Source organism: Astatotilapia calliptera, chromosome 23 (assembly GCF_900246225.1).
Source record: "Astatotilapia calliptera chromosome 23, fAstCal1.2, whole genome shotgun sequence".
NCBI lineage: Eukaryota > Metazoa > Chordata > Actinopteri > Cichliformes > Cichlidae > Astatotilapia > Astatotilapia calliptera.
The window spans coordinates 15,331,106-15,344,434 of NC_039323.1; the positions used below are offsets into that span (position 1 = coordinate 15,331,106).

The following is a 13,329-nucleotide window of genomic DNA, read 5'->3' on the forward strand; positions in this document are numbered from 1 at the left end:
TTTATTTCTATACATGTATGTGTAAACATGCAGCACAAGCATCAATTTAGAAATGCAAAAAGAAAGCTTTGAAAAGCAACCTTGAATATGCCTTATCAATAATCAAAAAATAATTATAGTTCAAAGAATTAAGCAGCAGGTTCTCACTAATGCATAGTGACACCAAGCATCATTTTATGATGCGCAGGGTAGTATGTTACTGAATTTGGCAGTATAAAACCAAAGTAAGTCAGAATTTGGGGGTAGACAGAGCAGGGAGTGGTATTTTGAAAAACATCACAATTTAGGTTAAAATACACCTTTCACATGTAAAAAGGCAAATTTCTCCCATCTCTAGCAAGTGCTTCCTTATTTTCCATTACCACAGCCTCACAAAGCCAAGATCAAGGCTTTAACTTGTTTTTAGAAATTTTTTAAAGAGTAGACATTAAGCAATATTTCTGTGCACAATATCACACAAATACCACAAATAATGTATTTGTGTGATGGTTTAAAACCATCACACAAATACATTGTTGAACCATTTGCAAATTAGTACATTTGCAGTGGTCTTGAATTAACAGGCAAGCATTTAGCAGAAGTTTTACTATCAAACAACTACAGTGCAGATCAGAAAACACAGAATTCTTAGTAAATTATGATTATATTCCTGAAAAACTGGCTTGCAAATTAGTGTTAGTGTCATCGCTAATATTTAAAAATGATTCCTCTACTTTAGGTTATAACAAATTAGGCTTCATAAATTAGCACACATGCATATCTCCTGTTTAACAGTTAACAGTATTCCTGAATGTAATTAGTGATCTGAAAAATTTAGTCAACAGAATAATATAATTCAAATCTGTCCTGCCCCAATGTATTAGTTTAAGTCCATTTAAAACACTGGGAAAAATTCCTATGGAAAAAATCAGTAACTGCCTCCCACATGAGCCGCTCAGAAACAGAATGTTTTTTTTCTTTTTGTACAACAACTTGAGCACAGCTATTAAAGCCTGCAAAATGTGACCTTCATATTATAAGAAATGTTCTAGTTACAGGCCCTCAAAGTACATAGCAGTGGGTTGAAATTTGGCACTTTTTAAGTAGACTTCTTTTTTCTTTTTTTATAACTGGTAACATCTTGAGTACAAAAGATACACGTGAAATTTTCAAAGTTGAAAAACACATTTAGAGTCTAAACTCTGCAGAAAAATCTATTTTACACCCACTCCAAATGTTACAATCTAAAGCTAAAAGCTCTCTTTTCCCCCCAGAACATCTTTTTCTATAACTAAGTTTGAGCATAAATGTCATGGGGCATTTCAAAGTTTTAATAGCAAAATATATTTAAAAAATATACACAAAAATATATACACACACGCAAACACGCACTTTGTTATAGTATACGAAATGTCTCATTTTTAGCTACATTTTGATGGAAGAATCGTGTTCCAGGTTTGGTTCCTTTAGCAACAAAATTACTTCTAAAGAATTTAAGTTTGTATAACGGGCTTCTCACCTGCTTCTGCATTTTCACTGTCATCATCTTCTTCCTCAGTATGAACTGGATCCTCCACACCCACCTGATCCATGACTATACACTCTGCAACACCTGTCTATGATTACCACAGAAAGTAGAGTCATTTAGCTTTCCACTTGACCAAAACGAAACCAGAAAATGATGAATAAGTAAGGTAAGCTTTAATACACTTCTTCGTTTGACATGCAGGGAAAGTATCAGGGTAAAGATTTGTGTTTAAAAAAAAAGTTCTAAATCCATGCTCTGTATCATGTTTCTGTATCAAGTTTTCATTCCCTTAATCCCTAATCCTTCCTAAAGGCTCCAGCTATATTCCGTGTCTTTGATTATTATTAGTGCAGAATGAAGCTTCTAGCTTCTTGCCAGTTAAGTACTTTTGGACAGCAAAACATAAAATGTAGGCACTACACAGGTTTAATTCAGTTACTGACCTTTAAGGATTCCAGCTGCATCACCTGACATTTCTGAAGAAGCTCCACAAACAGGTAGATCAGCAAGGCCTGCATGGGAAAGAATACGGAAAATACATGTAGGTTTTGTGGTTGAAATGGTTGTGGTCGTTTCATGAACTATAAAACAATAAAATCAGAGGTTGTGTATTACTTACCTGGACAAAGAAGCCAACAATAAAGGAGAACAGGAAAGGCACCAGTCCAGCATGGGCTATCGTTACTGGAAGACCTGCAAATTAAAACGAGGTGAAACTATTTCTGAATTTCATTCCCATCTAAGCTTACCAGAAGATATGTGCTAGACAATGTCTGACTCTTTGTCAGCATATCCACCTGCCTGTCTATCACCATCTCGGCTCGTTTTTCGCTCTCTCAGACACTCCTTTGTACTCTGGCTCAAACTTCCCATAAAATTTAATGGATGGTGCTGATTTCAATATGAGATTTAAGTGACTGAACAAGTATTAACTTGGAAGGGCTCCACCTTTGTGGAACTACATGAAGACCCTGCTGAAAACAAAGTACTTAAATGTAATGTTCCATGTAATTTCCACCTCTACAAAAATCTCTCTGGTGTTAACTACACTTCATAAACCACACTTAAATTTGCACTGCCAATGACAGCCAGGAGATGGACAGCGCTTTAATTATGCTTCAAGTTATATTAGAAAAGTCCATCCAGTAGAAAGAAAAAATACAGCTCTCTAAAGTTTCGACCACTGTGTTAGCCAAGTCACAATACTCCAGTGCAGTAAACTTTTAATAAATCCTTCTGTGAAGAGTCGGGTTTATTTTGAGACTGTGTGTGAAGGATCTTGTTTCTACTATTCAGTAAATTCTCAGAGCAGTTTGTAGTGTTGTTCATCTCATACTGAAATGTACGATATTCCTTCTTTTGTCTCATCCAGAACTCTGGTTGTTTTAAACGCTGCCTCTGAATTTGTCTTGTTTTTCCAATAGTTTTTTTTGCTTGCCACCAAATTACCTTCAGTCTCAACATTAAGTATTAAGTCACTTGACTTACTGTTCTGACTCATCATCCAATTCCAAGTGTCCTCAAGAAATGTGTATTCTGAATCCCTGCAGATTTTTTTTTGCACAAGGATTCAGCATATGTCAAACAGGAGCAGCAGGGAAGGATAACATGGAAACAACTATGTACGTAAAAGTATGTAAAATTTTGCTTTTGAGGTGTTCATCTGCCCTGATAAGAGTTCACTTGAACATTTACTTTGTCATTCAGAGCATTATTCTCACTCCGAATAGTGATTTAAGTTTCAGCGTTTTGTTTCATAAAAACCTCCCGCTGAGATTGGCTCTACATGTGTTCCATAAGCAGAAATGAGTGCATCTCACAAAGAGCTTACTGAAGATGTCAACTCATTAACCTACTCTATGTGCATCAAAGCAAGTGTTAACTCATCTAAAAACAAATATGGTCAAGTGCTGAGCCAACATAATAAACCCAAGGCTGATGACTCAGAAAAACCAGCAAACAAACAGAGAAGAACAGGCTTTAACCTTAATTTCCGAAGTAGACCTTTCAGAAGAGGAAGAACAACTACTCACTGTCCAACCATTTTTAGTACAGAAACAAACAAGCGCACACACAGAAAAAACAAAACCATAATAGCTAAAGTGCTATTGTTGCTGCGGACTATACACCCTAGCCCAAGATGTTAACCTCCAGGACAGACTGACGTGTGTTTGCTTATCAGACGTTTTACTTGATGTTGTAAAAACTGTAATTCATGCACCTCAAGAAAAAAAAAGCTGTGAATATGTGAATACTCACCTAAGATTCCAGTTCCCAGTATTGTTGCAATGGTCAAAAAGTCTGGGAAGACAGAAAGTGATTATTTGAGTGATTATTATTATGATTATTTCTTGTTCTACTTGTAGGAACAAAATGTTTGACTTGAACATACAAAATAACACCGAGGTTCACAGAAAGACAAAATTAAATATATTGCAAATACCAACTGAGTTGGGTGAAACAAATCAGGAGGAATGTCTGCAACAGCCTTAAGCTGAGAACGCATGGTCAAAGGTGGCATCTTCCTGCCCAGGCCACACCCTCCAGGGTAGCATTACTTGCTGCAGCTTCGGTTCATAAACAGCTTTTGCCCTGTTTGGTGGATGTCTTCGAAGTGCAACCCAAACAACACACATTTGGTACAGAAACTATGCCATCTTACAAAAAGTAGTGCATGCAAGGATCAGCTGCTATAGGGCCAAAACTTACTAAATATAACAGTGTTCAACACACACCATGAAACTGAACACAGCCAGGACCTTCTTTACTTTCATTCATTAGATTGGGGGTGGGGGAACTCCAGGCCTCAAGGGCCGGTGTCCTGCAGGTTTTAGACGTGTTCTTGATCCAACATAGCTGATTTAAATGGCTTCAAGTTCTCCAGAGGCCTGTTAATGAACCAATCATTTGATTCAGGTGTGTTGATGCAGGATGATACCTAAAACCTGCAGGACACCGGCCCTTGAGGCCTGGAGTTCCCCACCCTTGGATTAGATGGAGCTGACGCAACACTAAAGGTTATATAAGAGACAGCAAAACCATACGATATTTTTTAGATTTAACATGACAACTCCAGACCAAAGAAGTAGGGGTTCTACTTATATATCCCCAAAACTTACATTACAGAGTCTTCAGTATTTGTCGAGCACCTTTCAATTAACAGTTTCAATGTATATATATATATATATATATATATATATATATATATATATATATATATATATATATATATATATAGTGCCTTTCCACTCTACAGCTATTTTTAAGGCTAAATTAAATTGACAAATCACACTGACTCACATTATCATTTCCTAAGCATACGGATACTGAATAGAAAAGCAGATGAACACATTGAGTGTATGGTCTAGCATAAAAGACAAAGAAATAAACCAGGCAGCACAAATTCAAATAACTGAAGCACCCTTCCTGATATCTCAGCAGAGCTTTCACTGTAACTCCACTGTGCAATCGGCCTTTTCAGTGTAATCACAGCTGTGGAAGGAACTACATTTTTCAGAGCTGCACACATCATCTCCGAGCTCACTCGGGCTCACATAAACAACTCGTTCTATGTAACTGCTATCACTCTGAGATTTAAATTCAGGATTACAGTGAATAACCCCAAACGATCCTTCACACTGTCTCCATCAAGCAGCAGATATCACAGATATCAACGTACACTAAAATGTTAAACAGCAAAATGAAGCTGTTAGCATCTTCCATAATTATAATGTACCACTAACTCAAATGAATGGTCCTGGTCAGTGTTATGGAGTTTGCAATCTTTATGTTTGGGAAGCGCAGTTTTTGCTTATTGGGAATAATATTAGTATCAATTGGTATTAATTAGCAATTAATACTGCTGCACTTTCATGTTGGTATCTCTGCACAATCTGCAACATGGATAAGGACATTTTTAGGTGAGGACAACTTTGCACTGTTTGAAATTAATGTGCACACAAGAAGCCGCAACATCACATGAGAAGAGAGAACAGAAAGAGGGTAACTCTGCTGGCCAAATAAGGAGGGAGGACCAGGGAAAATAACAGTAAAGGACCATGAAATGTTATGCCTTTATGCAGTGCAAGCTCCATCTGATCCACTTTTAGTCACTACTCACTGTAGTCAACCAAGCTCTCCTGCGGGTATAGTCTACATTTTGTCTCATCATGCTTAAAGTGTGTGTGTGTGTTGGGGGGGGGGGGGGGGAACTCCTAGGTACTTCTTTTTCACTAGTCACAAAAATTGTTTTGTTTTGGGACCACATAGTATGTATTTTGGTGGGTGGGTAATTCTACGTTTACTAGAGCAGGGGGGTGTTCAAACCTGGCTACAGAGAAAATCACTCAGCCATACAATTTGTCACACATCACCACCATGAGGGAATGAGACTGTCTCAGATTCATTCTTCACTGCATAACGGTTAGTCCAAACTAAGGTCTGACCAATACTGGGACTGTGGAAAGAACTCAAACAGTGGAACAGTGTCAGTAGAACCAGTGCACTCCATACACCACACAGTAGCAGGATTTATTTAGCATATGGCCACACCCACCTTATATAAAACTGTATATATATATCAAACACTGTATTTAAAAGAGAGAAAAAAAAGCTACAGGCCACTATGTCGACATCTGAATTTTTATAATTATGTGAACTACTTTTAGTATTTGAATTACTTTTTTTTGACTGTGTACACAACCAGTTGATTTTAAATCAAACAATAAACATGTGATTGAAATGCACCATCTCAGCTTTAACTCACAGGGTTTAACAAAAGTGTTGCATTCACTTTTTCTAAATCACAGCCATTTGTATACATAATTCTCCATTTTCAAAGACTCAAAAGCAACTGGACAATTGACTCAGGTGAGGCCTTCACCTCTGGAATACATTGAGCACATAAAAGATCTGGATTTGATTACTTGTTGCCACATCAACAATACAGACACTCTTAAAAAAAAGAAATCCAATGGCCAACTTAGCAACACCAAAAGGCCTGAAAGACCAAGGAAGAAAATTGAAGTTGATGATGGCATATTTTATTCTTTGGTTAAAAAAATAACAAACAAATAAATAAACCTTCACAGCATCTAGCAAAGTCAAGAGCACTCTCAAGGAGGTAAACGTGTCAATGCCAAAGTCTACAATCAAGACGTGTTCTCATGAATATAACCACAGAGGTTTTACAGCACTGTGATTACACTCAAGAACCGAACGGTCATCTAAAGAAATTCTTTGAATAGCTGCAACCAAAGTTAAGAGTGATGGGAGGAGAAACGCATTGAGAAGGGGAAGAACAGCTCTTGATCAAAAACACACCACATTATCTGAAGGTGGAGATGGACATGGCTATGCATGGCTGCCAGTGGATCCAGTGGAACAAGATCACTAGTGTTTATTGATAATGTGACTGCTGATATAGAAAGTAAGACTAATTGTGATGTGAACAAGGCCATACTCTCTGCTCAGATTCAGCCAAATGCAGAACTCATCAGACAGTTTCACATACAAGGTATATGAAGGCATAATTTAAAAAACTGTGCCGCTGTCCAAATATTTATGGACCCAACAGTAACCCTAACCCAGTTTAGTTTTAGTAGCTCAAACTATACTTCGAAAACAACACCTGAAGCCTTACCATCACATAAAAGCTTTTACATTTGTGCTACATATTACCAGAGAGTAGTCAGAAAGCTATGAAACCTTTTTGGGTAATTACAATAAACACCATCAACCAGCCTCGCCAACCACAAGCTGATGGTTGTATTGACGAGGCAGGTCATTTTTCTGTCGAATTCAGATCCATCACTTGGACTCTAAGGACCTCCCATCATCACTAGAAATAGGCTGTCATTTTCAATCAGCCTGGTCGTTTTTTACGATTCTCTTATCAGTCCTCTTCTGTACTCTTTCAATGCCGTCCAAAGATGAGTGAGGCACATATGGTGACGGTAATCAGACATGTCATGAAAATCTTTCATATTGTCTGCGTTCTCACAGCTGGGCAGGCATGTAATATAACAACTCAATAACTCATTTTAGACAGATATAGACTGTAACCGCAGGAAAGGAACATGGAACTTGGACAAAGTGACCCTAATATTCATAAATAGCACTTTGATTTGGATGCTTCATTTTTGATTGACCCCTGTCTTTATTCATGCAAACAGTTTGACACTTCTTACTCACAAAATACAAACAAACAACTTTCTTTATATAGAAAGTGCATGGAAAAAACTTTGCCACAGTGACACTGGCAAAAAGAGAAAGCTTAGAGAAAAGTACAGCGGTGGGAGGCTTTAATAAGCTATAATACGTGACATGTCTCGCGATGTGGACATGAACCTAACCTCTGAACGTTGATGACTTAGGACTTAACCTAACCTTAAAGATTCCCTCAAGACAATATTTGAAGATATATGAAAGACCTGCTTCGAATGATAATTTGTGTGTGATGAGGTTTTCAATGCAATTTAATAATAACATAATAAGAAATTCAAAAATGACATTTACACCTTGTTTTAAAAAAAAAACAAAAAAAACAGAATGTATGAATATGTTCAAAAATATCATTGCAGATGTTTAGGGTGTCGACAAGCTGTCTCATACATCACATAAAGTCAATTTTTGATATTTTTTGCAAAGGAGCCATTATGGAAAAGATATATATAAATCTTATAAAGTTTGTATCTGTCTTGTGTGAAACTTGTATGAAAAGCATACAAGAGTGAAAACAGATATAAGATCCCTTGAAAAATTATATAATGAAACTTGTATGTTTTGGATACTTACTAAAACAATATATGAAAGTAATGAGAAAGTGGCCACTTTCATGAGTAAATCATATAAGTTTTTACTATTTCTTTTCCATATGGGAGGCATCGGGTTCCCAAAGCTCCCTGGTCTATGATGCTTGCTGGACTCAAACTGGCTTCCAGTCATGATGTCAGAAAATCTAATTTTGATTTTAGGAGAAACTTTCCACTTTCAGTAGAAGAATTTTAAAACAGCATCAATTATTTGTACGGGTAAGATCAAATATCAACAGGGCTACCAGCTCTCAGACTTTTGGTGTGAGTCTCTGTCAAATAAAAGAGAAAAATCTTGCCCAATATAGGATAGGAAGAAAAAAAAACACATACAGAGTGGAAATGATGGAGTTTGTGTAGCCTGACAAAGGCAAAGGAACCCTCACTAACATCACACAATACCCTATATTGAGTTTTGATTCAGTCAATTTGAAATGGTCACATAAATGCAAAATTTGCTCAAAACATTATCCATTTGTGTTTAAATTTGTGAATTTCATAAACACAGTTTTGCCTTCAAATGTAATCCCTGTTTTGCCAAAATGATAATACCTGCCATAGTATCAATAGGATTTATATAAGCATATAAGTACACCACCAGCAACTTAATTGTCAAACATAACTGAAATTCAAATGTAACCACTAAATCTGAGATGTCTGCCTCTGTCATCTTAATTCAGGAAGAAGTAGGCAATTTTACCCTGGATACACAAAAATATGTATTTTTCCCCTGTAATGTTTATTACATATATTTTTGTTGTTTCAATTCAATGCAGTTAGATCTATCTATCTATCTATCTATCTATCTATCTATCTATCTATCTATCTATCTATCTATCTATCTATCTATCTTCACATCATCTAGTAGAGATGGGGTGAAAGGGGGATTTTAAAATTCCCCACTTGCCCTGCGGGTGGTCTTTATCCTCCCCCAGAGTGCTGGGAGCTTGAGGGTTCTACACAGTATCTTTGCTGTTCCTAGACCTGTGCTCTACATTTCTGGCGCTTCTTATGTTCCTTCTTCCCAATGTTGCTACAACTCAGTAAATCTATCAGTATGGCTGTCTTCCTCTGCTTGTCCACTACTATGTTCGGTTGGTTTACCATCCCTAGTTTGTCCAGCCGTCCCACACGATCTTAGTTTGGTCATTCGCAACCACCCTAGGGGGCAAATCCCATTTTGACCTCGGGACCTCCATGCCATACTCGCACAGATGTTCCTGTAGACCAGGGGTCCCCAATCCCAGTCCACGAGGGCCGGTGTCCCTGCAGGTTTTAGATCTCACCCTGGGTCAACACACCTGAATCACATGATTAGTTCATTACCAGGCCTCTGGAGAACTTCAAGACATGTTGAGACGGTAATTTATCCATTTAAATCAGCTGTGATGGATCAAGGACACATCTAAAACGTGCAGGGACACCGGCCCTAGTGGACTGGGATTGGGGACCCGTGCTGTAGACTATGCCAGCTACTTTGTTATGGTGTTCCATATATGCCCTGCCTGCTAGCATCTTGTTCCTGATGAAGGCTCTTAGGGTCCTGTTAATCTTGTATAATTCTAGGCCTTCATGTGTGAGACACTGAGTCATAGCTTTCTTTTGCTCAATCCAGGGAGCGCACAGGTTGGTCAGTCTCCTCTTAAAGTCTTGACACGAGCGTTCTATCTACCAGGAGCTGGTGTTTCTGCCAATTCCTTTCTGTGCCCTGCTCATGTTATGAGCCATGTGCCTGTTAATCTTAGCTCCTATGATATCTGACAGGTGTGGTGCTGAAGCGGGTTATTGACCACGAGGTGGATGCAACTAATCCATTCTAGGGATCCTTGGGGATCAGGACTGTCTGGCATTTGGTTAACCATTCTGGTTGCATCTCATCCATTAGCAGCTGGTTTATATGTGCTGCCAGACACGTATGCCTTCTTGTTGTACTAGCCCACTTCTCAGCACTGTGTCCTGATTCCTTCCTGAAGTGGACCTTGTTAATCTGGGCAACACTGACTGCTGAATTTACAGGGTAATAGCTTTGGTGGTTACAGTCTGATGGTCACTGGAAAAACAAGCTTGTCAACATTGGAGGCCATCTCAATGCAGAGAAATATTGAGATAATATTCTCCAACCAGTGGCAATCCCATATGTCCACAGTCTAGGCGTGCTGTTCATGCCAGGGTGACCAAATCAACCACATTGGCTGACTTGAGACAAATGCTGGGTGACTAATGAGACGCCATCCCACAGCAGTGTGGGCCCAAGCAGGTGGCCACCACAAGGAGGAGGTGGCAAGCTGCTATGGCTGTATATGGTTCTTCCACATACTACTGAGGCCCCTGTTTGTTTAATGAATGATGGGTTAAATTGTCAGTATATGTTGTTTCTGGAGACTTTCATCATCTAATTGAATAAAGGACACCAAACACGCGTCCACAGCAGAATAAAGTGCTTGGAATTGGCAGAGAAGATTTGGCCAATTTGTAATGGTCACAACCCACATACTCAACACTGCTGCTTCACTGATAGGAAGTGGTGACAGCCTGTAGACCAACACTAAACTTTCACTGCAGTGCAAAATTTTACTGGTTGGGAATATTAAATATCCTGTCAGACACTGTAGTGTGGAGTGTGGCTTCATTTTTCTTGCGTAGAAATATGACTCTATAGCATATATTTCCATGAAACTTCTCTCACATAACTTGCTACTTAGTACTTCAAATTTAATTTGAAGTAGTAAGTAAATATATATATAAACATATATTTCCTTTGTTAAATGCATGCCGAAGTGAAATGTAAAGCGTTGTAAAACACAAGGTTTTGCAAAGCTAGGTATGTATGTTTACTGCCTTATGAACAGGAATTATTTTTTAATTTTTCTAGTGGAAACAGCGTCCTCCCCGTGCCTGTCCTTCGGGGCGTTTATCCGCCTCCTCCACCCCCTCTGTAACATGAATGGAGGCTCGGCTCTTCAAATGCTCTTCAAGTGAATCAACAAATGGCGAAATGAAAAGCCGAACAAATGCTATTTTTTAGAGAGTCTTAGCTTACGTGTGTTTATTTCATATTTTCAGTTCTTACCCTCCCCGACTAAATCGGTTTCAGTTATGTACTGAAATATAAGAATGGACATTAGAGGGTTCTTTCAAAGAAAAAACTCAGGTAAATGTTATTTTATATATTATGCTTTGTATGTTGTTCAGTATATTTGTATGCAAAACAAGAGGAATTTCAGTACACAGCAGGATATTCACATTTGTAACCAGATATTTACATACACTTTAGGGAGAAAACATAAAACATTTTTACTGTACAACATCAATTTAGAGTAAACTTTTGTTTTAGATAAATATTGAAATATATTTTGAATTAGTTAAATGTCAGAATAAAGAGAGACAGAGCTGTCTATTTTTTATCACTTTCATCAAATTTAGGAGTACATACTAAGTTTGTTAATTAATAAGAAAACTCCAGACGATTCCATTCTGAGCTGAAGAAGCTTCTGATAGGTTAGTAGAGTCCATGTGAGTAAAGTGGTGGCACACGTGTGGATGCATATAAGGCAAAACACAGAGCCTGTTTCTTTGACATGGGAAAATCAAGAGATGTCAACCAAAACACCAGGAAAAGAATTGTGGAGCTCCATAAGTGTGGCTCAGTTTGAATACAATTTGGTGCCATTTGCAATTAAAAAACACAGACAGTTTCTCTCTTTACTCTTAAAGATAACAAATATGTTTTTATATTTATCAATCTAAAAAAATAAACATTTAGTCTGATTTGTTGTTACAATTAAAAAAGTGTTTGTGTTTTGATCTGAAGAGTTTGTAAATATCTGGTTTCAACTGTATATTTGATGATTGTCAGCACAAAGAGGGAGAGAGAGGAACAGAGATTGAGATGGAGAATAAGGACAGAACAGAGATGAACAAGAGCAGGTGAGACACACATGTTAGTCAAATGGTTGCTTACTAAAAGTATCACTGTATCACAGGTCCTCATGTATCTCGTACCTAGTGTTTCTTTTTAGGTTTGCTATTTTTCAAATTCTATATTTATTAAGTTCTGCAGGCTTGTTTGCACAACAAGGCTAAATAATTATATAAACTTTTCTCAATCTAAATATTGTACTTTGGTAGAATTAAATAAATAAGTGTAGTGCAGGTCTATGATGATTTTTAGTGCTACTATCATCTAGTTCTGATTGTGGTTATGTCTTGGTTAAGTCCTCAGTAATCCTGCTTTTGAACTGTTGTAGTCCTGTTTTAATTCTGGATCAGTTCTGGGTCTGGTTGAATTGGGGTTTAGTCCCTGTGTCTTGATACAGCCCCGACTTCGTTCTGTCTTGCTGCTCAATTAAAAAACTAGTTTAAGGTGTCCTGCATGTGTGATATATATATTTCCCTATATGAAGTCATTCTTTTTTGAACAAAACTCAAAACAGAGCCTATTAATCTTTCAGTCATTTCTACACCCTGTGTTTATATGATAAATTTATTCGGCTGCGACAAACCAAACGTCGCCTAAAACAGGGATGCGGCACATTTTCCATGATTTTCTGAGCGGACTTGTGTAGCCTGTGTTCGGTGTTTGACTCTAAACGTCGTGGTGTGTGTCGGTACTCACAGCACTGCAGATAAATAAACCGCAACTTCCAGTGTCTGTCCTGGTTTTTCCGCGTTATTTTGATGGACAGAGTGCTGAGACTGTTGTCAGGGATGGGACAGGGGCTCGTTTGGTTTCTTATCTCCACTGAATCGGTCGCCATCATTTTTACTACCCTATCTCTGTCCCCCCCAATCTCCTCTCTCACTCTCTCTCCTCCTCTCCCTCCCTTCTCTCGCAGCGCGCGAACACGCGTTGTCGTCGGGATGCTGCGCGCGCTCGATGGTCTTTCTTTCTGTTTGGAGCATGATCCACCCAAAGGACGTTTGAGTCAAAGCTAGCTCAAAACAGGTATGGTGAATAATATAATGAGCATTTAAAGAGGAAGCAGCCTGCAAAAGACAGATTTAATGTGA

The 13,329-nt window shown here is 38.1% G+C and overlaps 1 protein-coding gene across 2 annotated transcripts in view; it reads right to left on the reverse strand.

Moving 5' to 3' along the window:
• LOC113016298 (uncharacterized) overlaps nt 1-13,139 on the reverse strand; it is an 88,982-nt gene extending 75,843 nt beyond the window's left edge. For both annotated transcript variants that reach the window (XM_026159037.1, XM_026159036.1), the window contains exons 1-5: nt 12,935-13,139; nt 3,767-3,808; nt 2,127-2,200; nt 1,951-2,019; nt 1,499-1,595 (exon numbers count right to left, since the gene is read on the reverse strand). In XM_026159037.1, the coding sequence (XP_026014822.1) occupies nt 1,499-1,595; nt 1,951-2,019; nt 2,127-2,200; nt 3,767-3,808; nt 12,935-13,079 (427 nt within the window). In that variant the 5' untranslated portion in view covers nt 13,080-13,139. The remainder of the gene's footprint in view (nt 1-1,498; nt 1,596-1,950; nt 2,020-2,126; nt 2,201-3,766; nt 3,809-12,934) is intronic.
• Between the last annotated feature and the right edge of the window lie 190 nt (nt 13,140-13,329).